The sequence below is a fragment of the Hyperoodon ampullatus genome (genome assembly GCF_949752795.1).
Source record: "Hyperoodon ampullatus genome assembly, chromosome: 10".
Classification (NCBI taxonomy): Eukaryota; Metazoa; Chordata; class Mammalia; order Artiodactyla; family Ziphiidae; genus Hyperoodon; species Hyperoodon ampullatus.
In genome coordinates, this window is record NC_136923.1 from 39971828 (window position 1) to 39984026 (window position 12199).

The 12199-nt window shown below is 45.5% G+C and overlaps 1 protein-coding gene across 1 annotated transcript in view; it reads left to right on the top strand.

The window, feature by feature from the left end:
- Positions 1-10900: 10900 nt before the first annotated feature.
- The window catches only part of SLC25A20 (solute carrier family 25 member 20), a gene marked incomplete at its 5' end in the record, with an annotated part of 29993 nt that continues 28694 nt past the window's right edge, over positions 10901-12199 (top strand). Inside the window, one exon of the mRNA XM_079713303.1 lies at positions 10901-11005. Coding sequence (XP_079569429.1) covers positions 10901-11005 — 105 coding nt within the window. The remainder of the gene's footprint in view (positions 11006-12199) is intronic.

The following is a 12199-nucleotide window of genomic DNA, read 5'->3' on the forward strand; positions in this document are numbered from 1 at the left end:
TCTCTTTTTTTTTTCTTCCTTGCTTTCCTACTTCCTTCCCTCCCTCCCTTCCTATTGGTATTTTTGCATTAGCTACCATGTCCAGTAAAACGTTAAGCAGTAATCATGATTAAAAAACATCTTTACCTTTGTTCCTGTCATGAATAGGAAAGTTTCTAATATTTCACCAATAAATAATTTTGCTAAGAAAAATATGGTAGTTACTAGTTTGCTTTAAAAAAAAAGGTAGTTACTTTTTGTCTATTACAAGGGTGTTTACTTCAAATCTTTTTTTTTTTTTTTTTTTTTTTGCGGTACGCGGGCCTCTCACTGTTGTGGCCTCTCCCGTTGTGGAACACAGGCTCCGGATGCGCAGGCTAAGCGGCCATGGCTCACGGGCCCAGCCGCACCGCGGCACGTGGAATCTTCCCGGACCGGGGCATGAACCCGTGTCCCCTGCATCGGCAGGCGGACTCTCAACCCCTGCGCCCCCAGGGAAGCCCCTTTTTTTTTTTTTTAGGTGAAGGAAAACGAAGAGAATTTACTGCCTTTAAAATAAATGCTAATTTTTTTTCAAGTAAAAGGAAAATGATAACAGTGAAATCTGGAACTTTACAAATTAAGGAAGAGAAATTGGAATGATAAATATCTGCATTAGTTTCCTAGGACGGCCATAACAAATTACTATAAACCTAGTAGCTTAAAACAACAGAACTTTATTCCCTCCTAGACTAAACTTCTGGTTGCTGTAAGCCTAAGAATTTGTCCATTTCTTCTAGGTTGTACATTTTATTGACATATAGTTACTTGTAGTAATCTCTCATGATCCTTTGTATTTCTGTAGTGTCACTTGTTACTTCTCCTTTTTCATTTCTAATTCTGTTGATCTGAGTCTTCTCCTTTTTTTTTCTTGATGAGTCTGGCTAATGGTTTATCAATTTTGTTTATCATCTCAAAGGACCAGCTTTTAGTTTTATTGATCTTTGCTATCGTTTCCTTCATTTCTTTTTCATTTATTTCTGATCTGATCTTTATGATTGCTTTCCTTCTGCTAACTTTGGGGTTTTTTTGTTGTTCTTCTTCTTTCTCTGATTGCTTTAGGTGTAAGTTTAGGTTGTTTATTTGAGATTTTTCTTGTTTCTTGAGGTAGGATTGTATTGCTATAAACTTCCCTGTCAAAACTGCTTTTGCTGCATCCCATAGGTTTTGGGCCACTGTGTTTTCATTGTCATTTGTTTCTAGGTATTTTTTGATTTCCTCTTTGATTTCTTCAGTGATCTCTTGGTTATTTAGTAGCATATTGTTTAGCGTCCATGTGTTTGTATTTTTTACAGTTTTGTTTCCTGTAATTGATATCTAGTCTCATAGGGTTATGGTTGGAAAAGATACTTGATACGATTTCAATTTTCTTAAATTTACCAAGGCTTGATTTGTGACCCAAGATATGATCTATCCTGGAGAATGTTCCATGAGCTTGAGAAGAAATACACTTGAGAAGAAAGTGTATTCTGTTGTTTTTGGATGGAATGTCCTATAAACATCAATTAAGTCCATCTTGTTTAATGTGTCATTTAAAGCTTGTGTTTCCTTATTTATTTTCATTTTAGTTGATCTGTCCATTGGTGAAAGTAGGGTGTTAAAGTCCCCTACTATTATTGTGTTACTGTCAATTTCCCCTTTTACGGCTGTTAGCAGTTGCCTTATGTTAGCAGTTGCCTTATGTATTATGGCTGTTAGCAGTTGCCTTATGCCTTATGCACCAACTCCTATGTTGGGTGCATATATATTTATGATTGTTATATCTTCTTCTTGGATTGATCCTTTCATCATTACGTAGTGTCCTTCCTTGTCTCTTGTAACATTCTTTATTTTAAAGTCTGTTTTATCTGATATGAGTATTGCTACTCCAGCTTTCTTTTGATTTCCATTTGCATGGAATATCTTTTTCCATCACCTCACTTTCAGTCTGTATGTGTCCCTAGGTCTGAAGTGGGTCTCTTGTAGACAGCATATATATGGATCTTGTTTTTGTATCCATTCAGCAAACCTGTGTCTTTGGTTGGAGCGTTTAATCCATTCACACTTAAGGTAGTTATCAATATGTATGTTCCTATAACCATCTTCTTAATTGTTTTGGGTTTGTTATTGTAGGTCTTTTCCTTCTCTTGTGTTTCCTGCCTAGAGAAGTTCCTTTAGCATTTGTTGTAAAGCTGGTTTGGTGCTGAACTCTCTTAGCATTTGCTTTTCTGTAAAGGTTTTAATTTCTCCATCAAATCTGAATGAGATCCTTGCTGGGTAGAGTAATCTTGGTTGTAGTTTCTTCCCTTTCATCACTTTAAATATGTCCTGCCACTATTGTAAGACTCAATATTGTGAAAGTGACTATACTACCCAAAGCAATCTACAGATTCAATGCAATTCCTATCAAATTACCAGTGACATTTTTTACAGAACTAGAACAAAAAATTTTTAAATCTGTATGGAGACACAAAAGACCCCGAATAGCCAAAGAAGTCTTGAGGGAAAAAAACGGAGCTGAAGGATCAGACTTCCTGACTTCAGACGATACTACAAAGCTACAGTAATCAAGACAATATGGTACTGGCACAAAAATGGAAATATAGATCAATGGAACAGCATAGAAAGCCCAGAGATAAACCCACGCAGCTATGGTCAACTAATCTATGACAAAGGAGGCAAGGATACACAATGGAGAAAAGACAGTCTCTTCAATAAGTGGTGCTGGGAAAACTGGACAGCTACATGTAAAAGAATGAAATTAGAATACTCCCTAACACCATACACAAAAATAAACTCAAAATGGATTAGAGACCTAAATGTAAGACTGGACACTATAAAACTCTTAGAGGAAAACATAGGAAGAACGCTCTTTGACATAAATCACAGCAAGATCTTTTTTGATCTACCTCCTAGAGTAATGGAAATAAACAAATGGGACCTAATGAAACTTGAAAGCTTTTGCAAAGCAAAGGAAAGTACAAACAAAATGAAAAGACAACCCTCAGAATGGAGAAAATATTTGCAAATGAATCAACAGACAAAGGATTAATCTCCAAAATATATAAACAGCTCATGCAGCTCAATATTAAAAAAACAAACAACCCAATCCAAAAATGGGCAGAAGGCCTAAATAGACATTTCTCCAAAGAAGACATACAGGGGCCCGGTGCGCAATGGCTGCAAACAGCAGCCTCCTCGGTAGTGTATGCAGCCTGTTGCCTGTATGGGTTGCCCTAAGGGACCTTGGAGACAGCCCTTCCAGTGGACATTAATGACTGGCATGCTGTCCCCATTCTAGGCTCCAGACAGGTATGCGTGGTGCCTTTGGAAAGCCCCAGGGAACAGTGGCCAGGGTCCACATTGGCCAGGTCATAATGTCCATCCACACCAAGCTGCAGAACAAAGAGCATGTGATTGAGGCCCTCCACAGGGCCAAGTTCAAGTTCCCTGGCCGCCAAAAGATCCACATCTCCAAGAAGTGGGGATTTACTAAGTTTAATGCAGATGAATTTGAAAACATGGTGGCAGAAAAGCGGCCCATTCCAGTTGGCTGTGGGGTCAAGTACATCCCTTATCGTGGCCCCCTGGACAAATGGCGGGCCCTGCACTCATGAGAGCCTTGGTGCTGCCCCCTCCCTACCCATGCCCACCAATAAACTCTACTTTCTTTTCCCTGAAAAAAAAAAAAGAAGAAGAAGACATGCAGATGGCCAAGAAGCACATGAAAAGCTGCTCAACGTCACTAATTATTAGAGAAATGCAAATCAAAACTACAATGAGGTATCACCTCACACCAGTTAGAATGGACATCATCAGAAAATCTACAAACAAGTGCTGGAGAGGGTGTGGAGAAAAGGGAACCCTCTTGCACTGTTGATGGGAATGTAAATTGATACAGCCACTATGGAGAGCAGTATGGAGGTTCCTTAAAAAACTAAAAATAGAATTACCATATGACTCAACAATCCCACTACTGGGCATCTACCCAGAGAAAACCATAATTCAAAAAGACACATGCACCCCAATGTTCATTGCAGCACTGTTTACAATAGCCAGGTCATGGAAGCAACCTAAATGCCCATTGACAGATGAATCGATAAAGATGTAGTACATATATACAATAGAATATTAGCCATAAAAAGGAACAAAAATGGGGATTCCCTGGTGGCACAGTGGTTGAGAGTTCGCCTGCCAATGCAGGGGATGCGGGTTTGTGCCCCGGTCCGGGAGGATCCTGTGTGCTGCGGAGCGGCTGGGCCCGTGAGCCATGGCCGCTGAGCTTGCACGTCTGGAGTCTGTGCTCCGCAGCGGGAGAGGCCACAACAGTGAGAGGCCCGCATACTGCAAAAAAAAAAGGAACAAAATTGGGTCATTTGTAGAGACGTGGATGGATCTAGAGACGGTCATACAGAGTGAAGTAAGTCAGAAGGAGAAAAACAAATATCGTATATTAATGCATGTATGTGGAACCTAGAAAAATGGTACAGATGAACTGGTTTGCAGGGCAGAAATAGAAACACAGATGTAGAGAACAAACATATGGACACCAAGGAGGGAAAGTGGTGGGGGGGTGGGGGTGAGGGGGTGATGAATTGGGAGATTGGGATTGACATGTATACACTAATATGTATAGCATGGATAACTAATAAGAACCTGCTGTATAAAAAAATAAATAAAATTCAAAAATTAAAAAAAAAAGGAATTGCTAATAAAAATAAATAATAAATAAATAATAAATAAATAAATATGTCCTGCCACTCCCTCTGGCTTGCACAGTTTCTGCTGAAAGATCAGCTGTTAACCTTATGGGTATTCCCTTGTATGTTATTTGTTGTTTTTCCCTTGCTGCTTTTAATATTTTTTCTTTGCATTTAATTTTTGATAGTTTGATTAATATGTGTCTTGGCGATTTTCTCCTTGATTTATCCTGTATGGGATTCTCTGTGCTCCCTGGACTTGATTGACTATTTCCTTTCCCATATTAGGGAAGTTTTCAACTATAATCTCTTCAAATATTTTCTCAATCCCTTTCTTTTTCTCTTCTTCTTCTTGGACCCCTATAATTTGAATATTGGTGGGCTTAATGTTGTCCCAGAGGTCTCTGAGACTGTTCTCAATTATTTTCATTCTTTTTTCTTTATTTTGCTCTGCAGTAGTTATTTCCACTATTTTATCTTCCAGGTCACTTACCCGTTCTTCTGCCTCAGTTATTCTGCTATTGATTCCTTCTAGAGAATTTTTAATTTCATTTATTGTGTTGTTCATCATTGTTTGTTTCCTCTTTAGTTCTTCTAGGTCTTTGTTAAACATTTCTTGTATTTTCTCCATTCTATTTCCAAGATTTTGGATCATCTTTACTATCATTACTCTGAATTCTTTTTCAGGTAGACTGCCTATTTCCTCTTCATTTGTTAGGTCTGGTGGGTTTTTACCTTGCTCCTTCATCTGCTGTGTAACTTATTGTGTTTGGGGTCTCCTTTTCACAGGCTGCTGGTTCATAGTTTCCATTGTTTTTGGTATCTGCCCCCAGTGGGTGAATTTGGTTCAGTGGCTTGTGTAGGCTTCCTGGTGGAGGAGACTGGTGCCTATGTTCTGGTGGATGAGGCTGGATCTTGTCTTTCTGGTGGCCAGGATCAAGTCTGGTGGTGAGTTTTGGGGTGTCTGTAAGCTTATTATGATTTTAGGCACCTCTCTGCTAATGTGTGGGCTTGTGTTCCTGTCTTGCTAGTTGTTTGGCATGGGGTATCCAGCACTGGAGCTTGCTGGTCGTTGAGTGGAGCTGGGTCTTAGCGTTGAGACGGAGATCTCTGGGAGAGCTCTCGCCAGTTGATATTACGTGGGGCCGGGAGGTGTCTGGTGGTCCAGTGTCCTGAACTCAGCTCTCCCACCTCTGAGGCTCAGGCCTGACACCCAGCCGGAGCACCAAGACCCTGTCAGCCACACGGCTCTAACATTATATCTAGTGGTAATGCAGACTAGAACAGCTCTTCTGGAAACATTTAGCAGTTAAACATACACCTATCACATCTGGTTCCTAGGTACTTACTCAGGCTTACTTGTGAGAGGAAAGTGACTACCTCCTGCGCAGTAAGAGGGAATTTGGCAGGAGTTTGGGGATTGTTCCATATCCTGTTTGTGTGGAGCTTACAAGAATCTGTGCATGTGTGGGGAATTCCCTGGCAGTCCAATGGTTAGGACTCCACGCTTTCACTGTGGAGGGCCCAGGTTTGATCCCTGGTTGGGGAACTCTGGAGAATCCAGCCTGGATGGGAATGGCCAGACACCAGGGGCCACACACAACTGGCTCTTCCTGGCAGAGGGCTCCAGAGGATAAGCGATGCTCACTGCAGCCCTCAGCGGATCGCAAAGGAGGACGGGGTTCAACTGGGAAAGCAGCGTTGTCACTCCCGGAGAAGACAAAGGAGCGCCCTCGGGAGTTTTCTCTTCAATTCTCTGCTGTAGGCAGCCGAGCGGACTACTTCAAATCTTAAGTTTACAGTTTTATGTTCTTTTGCTTTTGGTTTTATTTTGTTTTTGGTAAGGAATGATGTTGAATACTACTGTTGCAGGTTGGACTTTCTGGAAGCAAATATTGAGATGGAGTTTGGGGAGCAAGATATTTATTAGGGACCAACATACGTAAAGCGAAGCAGAATCATATATTTATTTTGTTTATTTATTTTTTGGGTGTGTTGGATCTTCGCTGCTGTGTGCGGGCTTTCTTTAGTTGTGATGAGTGGGGGCTACTCTTTGTTGCAGTGTGCGGGCTTCTCATTGCAGTGGCTTCTCTTGTTGCGGAGCACGGGCTCTAGGCACACAGGCTTCAGTAGTTGTGGCATATGGGCTTCAGTAGTTGTGGCTCACAGGCTCTAGAGTGCAGGCTCAGTAGTTGTGGCGCACGGGCTTAGTTGCTCCGCAGCGTGTGGGATCTTCCCAGACCAGGGCTTGAACCCGTGTCCCATGCGCTGGCAGGTGGATTCTTAACCACTGCGCCACCAGGGAAGCCTGGGAAGCAGAATTAGGCAAAGGCAGAAGTTAAACAGTGTTGCAGACCCAATGAGCTGCCACCAACCTAGCAGAGAACACTGGAGTGAATTTTTTTTTTTTTTTTTTTGCGGTACGCGGGCCTCTCACTGCTGTGGCCTCTCCCGTTGCGGAGCACAGGCTCCGGATACGCAGGCTCAGTGGCCATGGCCCACGGGCCTAGGCGCTCCGCGGCATGTGGGATCCTCCTGGACCGGGGCACGAACCCGTGTCCCCTGCATCGGCAGGCGGACTCTCAACCACTGCGCCACCAGGGAAGCCCTGGAGTGAATATTGCCTGTCAGAGTATCTGATACCAGACCAGACTGGTCAGGCATTAAATCCCTACCTTGCTCAGTCACTGGGTGTGGGCTGTCTTGGGAAGGGTGTGACCTAAGGGGAGGCCCCTCTCATTCATGTTTGATTCCCAGGGTCTAGGAACAAGGCTTCTCATATGAGGTCCAAGGATAGCTTCAGGTTCTCATGAAATTGATAGCAAACCTGGAGGTGCATATGCATGCGTACGTTTTTCTGGGGAGAGGGTGCCAGGAATTCTCCACCCCCAAAATTACTAAGAACCACAGGTTGGACAATGTCTAGCATATGGGCAACTTGGTATCCATCTCCTGCATCAGTGTGTTATGGAGTGGTGAGAGGAAGGATACTCTGTGCTGAAGGAGACAGGATATGTAAAAGCCTGGCTGTCGGCAGTGGGAGGTGAGGTCAGTTAAGTAACAGGTCTGTGTGGTAAACCAGTAGAAGCTCAGTTTGCTCAGAGAGGAAGATACAGTCTAGGGAAAAATAAGTTTGAAGAAGTAAGCTGGCATGAAATTGTGAAAAACCTTGACTGCCCCTGAACCACTTATATTTTATTCTGATGCAATGAGGAGCTGAAGAAGGTTTTTTGGCCAGGGAATGACACAGTCAGATTAAATTTCAGATGAATTTTCTTTTTTTTTCTTTTTTTTTTTTTTTTTGCAGTACGTGGGTCTCTCATTGTTGTGGCCTCTTTCGTTGCGGAGCACAGGCTCCAGACGCACAGGCTCAGTGGCCATGGTTCATGGGCCTAGCCGCTCTGCGGCATGTGGGATCTTCCCGGAGCGGGGCACGAACCCACATCCCCTACAGCAGCAAGCGGACTCTCAACCACTGAGCCACCAGGGAAGCCCGTTCCGATGAGTTTTCTAGCTGTGTGTAAGGCTTATCAGATGAAGAAGCAGGAAGACCATTTGTTTAGTGGATTATCAGTTACCCCATGAGGATTTAATAGAAGCTGGTGAGCTTCAGTGGAGTCCACATTCAGGTGTGTTGAGGTTTACCAGGAGGATTTACCAGGTTTCCCAGGAGGGTTTAACAGGAGGGCGGTTCTATAACAAACACCATCTCTTCCTGAAGCTGCAGATTGACTCTAAATTAGATCCTCTTCTGCAGCCGGAGTGCTACAAGTCACAAGTGAAATAAACATGGTCCCATTACCATCGCCAATCCAGCGATGAGCACCAGGCTCAGTTAATGCCTTTACTGCCTCTCGTTGCACCACTGTAATTTTCCCTTAACTGGTCTCCCTGCTTCCATTCTCTCCCAAGACAAATTCATCCATCCAAAATAGATTTTCTAAAACAAACCTGATCATGTCAACACTGTGCTTAAAATTCTTCCATGGTTCCCCATCCCCATCTAGAAAAAGCCTGTAACACAGAGTAAACAGGCTTTTGGGCCTTGCCCCAGCCTCCTTGCCTTCCACTCCCCTTCCACTTCCCTTCCACTCCCCTGGTGCCTTCTGCACCAGTCAGGCCCACTCACTTCCTGATCCCAATCCCGATCCTGTCACTAATATTTCCACCCCTAGCATACATGGTCCATTCTCCCTATTCTAGGCTTCCTGCTAGCCTGGGAGTGCCTACAGAGGAGGACTATTGTTAGGTTAGCTTGGCAGTGAGGTTCCTGCTGTAGATAGGGGTATGTTTATTGTTCACAGCTTTTTTAAAAAAATTAATTAATTAATTTATTTATTTATGTTTGGCTGCGTTGGGTCTTCATTGCTAGCCACGGGCTTTCTCTAGTTGCAGCGAGTGGAGGCTACTCTTCATTGTGGTGTGCGGGCTTCTCCTTGCAGTGGCTTCATGGGCTCTAGGCGCGCAGGCTTCAGCAGTTGTAGCACGTAGTTGGGCTCAGTAGTTGTGGCTTGCGGGCTCTAGAGCACAGGCTCAGTAGTTGTGGTGCACAGGTTTAGTTGCTCCACGGAATGTGGGATCTTCCTGGACCAGGGCTCGAACCCGTGTCCCCTGCATTGGCAGGCAGATTCCCAAACACTGCACCACCAGAGAAGCCCTGTTCACAGCTTTTAAATTTGATAAATTACAAACATACAGAAATGATGAAAGAGTAATATAGTGAATACCTGAATACCGTCCACCTAGAGTCAATAAGTCAAAAACATTAGCATCATCCTTAACTCCTCTCTTATGTACCTTATATTCTGTTCATTAACAATTCCTGGGCTTCCCTGGTGATGCAGTGGTTAAGAATCTGCCTGCCAATGCAGGAGACATGGGTTCGAGCCCTAATCCAGGAAGATCCCACATTACCACAGAGCAACTAAGCCCATGCGCCACATCTACTGAGCCTGTGCTCTACAGCCCGTGAGCCACAACTACTGAAGCCCATGCCCCTAGAGCCCATGCTCCACAACAAGAGAAGCAACCGCTATGAGAAGCCCATGCACCGCAACGAAGACCCAACCCATCCAAAAATAAATTAGTAAAAGTAAATTTTTAAAAACCACAAAAAACAATTCCTTTAAGTTTTTCCTTCAGAATATATCCAGAATCCAAACACATCTCACCATCTGCTGTGCTGTGCTCTGATGGAGTCCAGCATCTCTGACCATGACCTTTAGCCTCCTCAAGGCTCCCTGCTTCGTAGCCTATTCTCAACCCGCAGAAAGAGGGATTCTATTAACTCATAAGTCAGACTATGTCAATCCCCTGCTCAGAACCCCAGAATAGCTCCCATCTACTTCAGAGGAGAGACTGATGTCCTTACAGTGTCACACAAAGCCCCGCTTGATATGCCAACATTACCTCCATATCTTCCTCTCCCTAACTCTGCTCTAGCCACAAAGGCCTCCACGTGGTTTCTCAAACAGGCCAGGCACAGCCCATCTCAGGGCTTTTGCATTCTTTTCTTTTGTCTGGAAAATCTTTCCCCCTCCCCCCATATCTATGGATATATCACTTCCTCAGCTTCTCAGTTCTTCAATCCAGTCACCTTCTCAGTGAAACTGTCCTTTACTCACCTAATGAAAATTGCAAATTCCTTGCCCCCCAATACTCTCTAATCCTTTTTCCAAATTTATTTTTCTTCGTAGCAGTTATCACAACTTGATACACTATGCATTTTTCACTTATTTATCTTTGTTATGACCTGTAAGCTCCACAAGAACAGGGACCTATGTGCTGTGCTAACAGCTGTGACTCCAGCACCTGGAAGGGCGCCTGTCACATAGCAGAGCGCAATCGACTTCTGTGGAGTGAGTGGAGGAACGGGAGCTTAAGGGAGGAAACACTCAAGTCCGGGAAGTCTTCCCGGAGGAGTAAGTCCACCAGCCGCCGCCACTCCCAAACACCGCCCACGAGGCGTCCGGGCCCGCCCCGCTCCCTTAAGCCACGCCCATGGAGGCGGGCTGCAACCGGAAGCACCTCCCCTCGGCGGAAGCCGGGCCTGGCAAGTGGTCTAGGCCCTCCTCCCGACCTGCCCCGGGCTCATGCCCCGCCCACCCGAAAGTGGGTGAAGGGTCGGCGGCGCTGGCGCCGCGGCTGGGGCAGTGGAGCGGGGCCGCCAGGAACCGACAGGCACGGTGACTGACGGACGGACCATGGCAGACCAGGCGAAGCCCATTAGCCCGCTCAAGAACCTGCTGGCCGGCGGCTTTGGAGGCATGTGCCTGGTGTTCGTGGGGCACCCGCTGGACACGGTCAAGGTGCGAGGATGCTGGGGCGCGGGCTGGAGGGAGGAGGCCCGGGCAGGGCGCGGAAAGTAGGGTCTTCCGCGAGGCTCGGTCTGAGATAGAAGCGGGGCCCGTGGGAGCTTCCGTGAGAAGTCTAGGGAATCTCCCTTTCGGGGGTCGGGGAAACTTCCTGCACCCCAGAGAGCTGGACGTTGCAGAGTGAGCAGCCTCTAACCGCCCACCAAGGGCTCTTGATTTAAAAAAAAAGTTCTCTGTCCGGAAACCTCTTCTGATCTGGCTCCACTTCTTTGAGGATGGTAAAGAAAAAGCACCGCCCCAAAGCTCTGACTTCTGAAAACCCTAACATTATCAGCAAGGTTGAAAAAGGCATCTGTAAATTCCGCTTCAGGAAGAGAGCTAAAGACTGAGGCAAGGTTATTCCAGACATGTCTTTTGACACATTCCTCTGGGCCCAGAGTGCTCCACCACTATCTCCTTTGAACCTTTCTTTTTTTTTTTTTTTTTTTTTTTTTTTTGCGGTACGCAGGCCTCTCACTGCCGTGGCCTCTCCCGTTGCGGAGCACAGGCTCTGGACGCGCAGGCTCAGCGGCCATGGCTCACGGGCCCAGCCGCTCCGCGGCACACGGGACCCTCCCAGACCGGGGCACGAACCCGCATCCCCTGCATCAGCAGGCGGACTCTCAACCACTGCGCCACCAGGGAGGCCCTGAACCTTTCTTGACCATCTTCAGCCTGTCACCCCATGTTAGCCTGAGTGGCCTCCTGTGGGAAGCGATGATGTCCTCAGTGACTGAGCTCCTTTCAGGGAAAGCAAGTGATCAGCTTTCCCAGGGCAAGGCTGATCCCCACAACAACCTGGTGAGGAAGCCATGGTCAGATTGAGGCTCCAGGAAGGGGGAAACTCATCAGGGCTTGTTCCCTGCTTATCCTCACATTATGCATCAACTGTTTCCCCTGCAACACTTTCAGCAAGGCCTTGCTGGAGACCAAAGTCCATACCCTGTGACTTAGCATTCAAAGCTTCATCCTAGTTTTCTAACCTTATTTCTGCACACACTTGTAGGAAATTGACAGATCATGGCCAGGGTGAGCCTGTAGGGAGCAGGCATGAAGCCTGTGTAGGAGACTTATTGGAATGTTGGATTGGGTTTCCTCCACAGGGAAATTGCTTTGGGGACATTCTCCAGGCAAGTTTGGGCAGCAAGC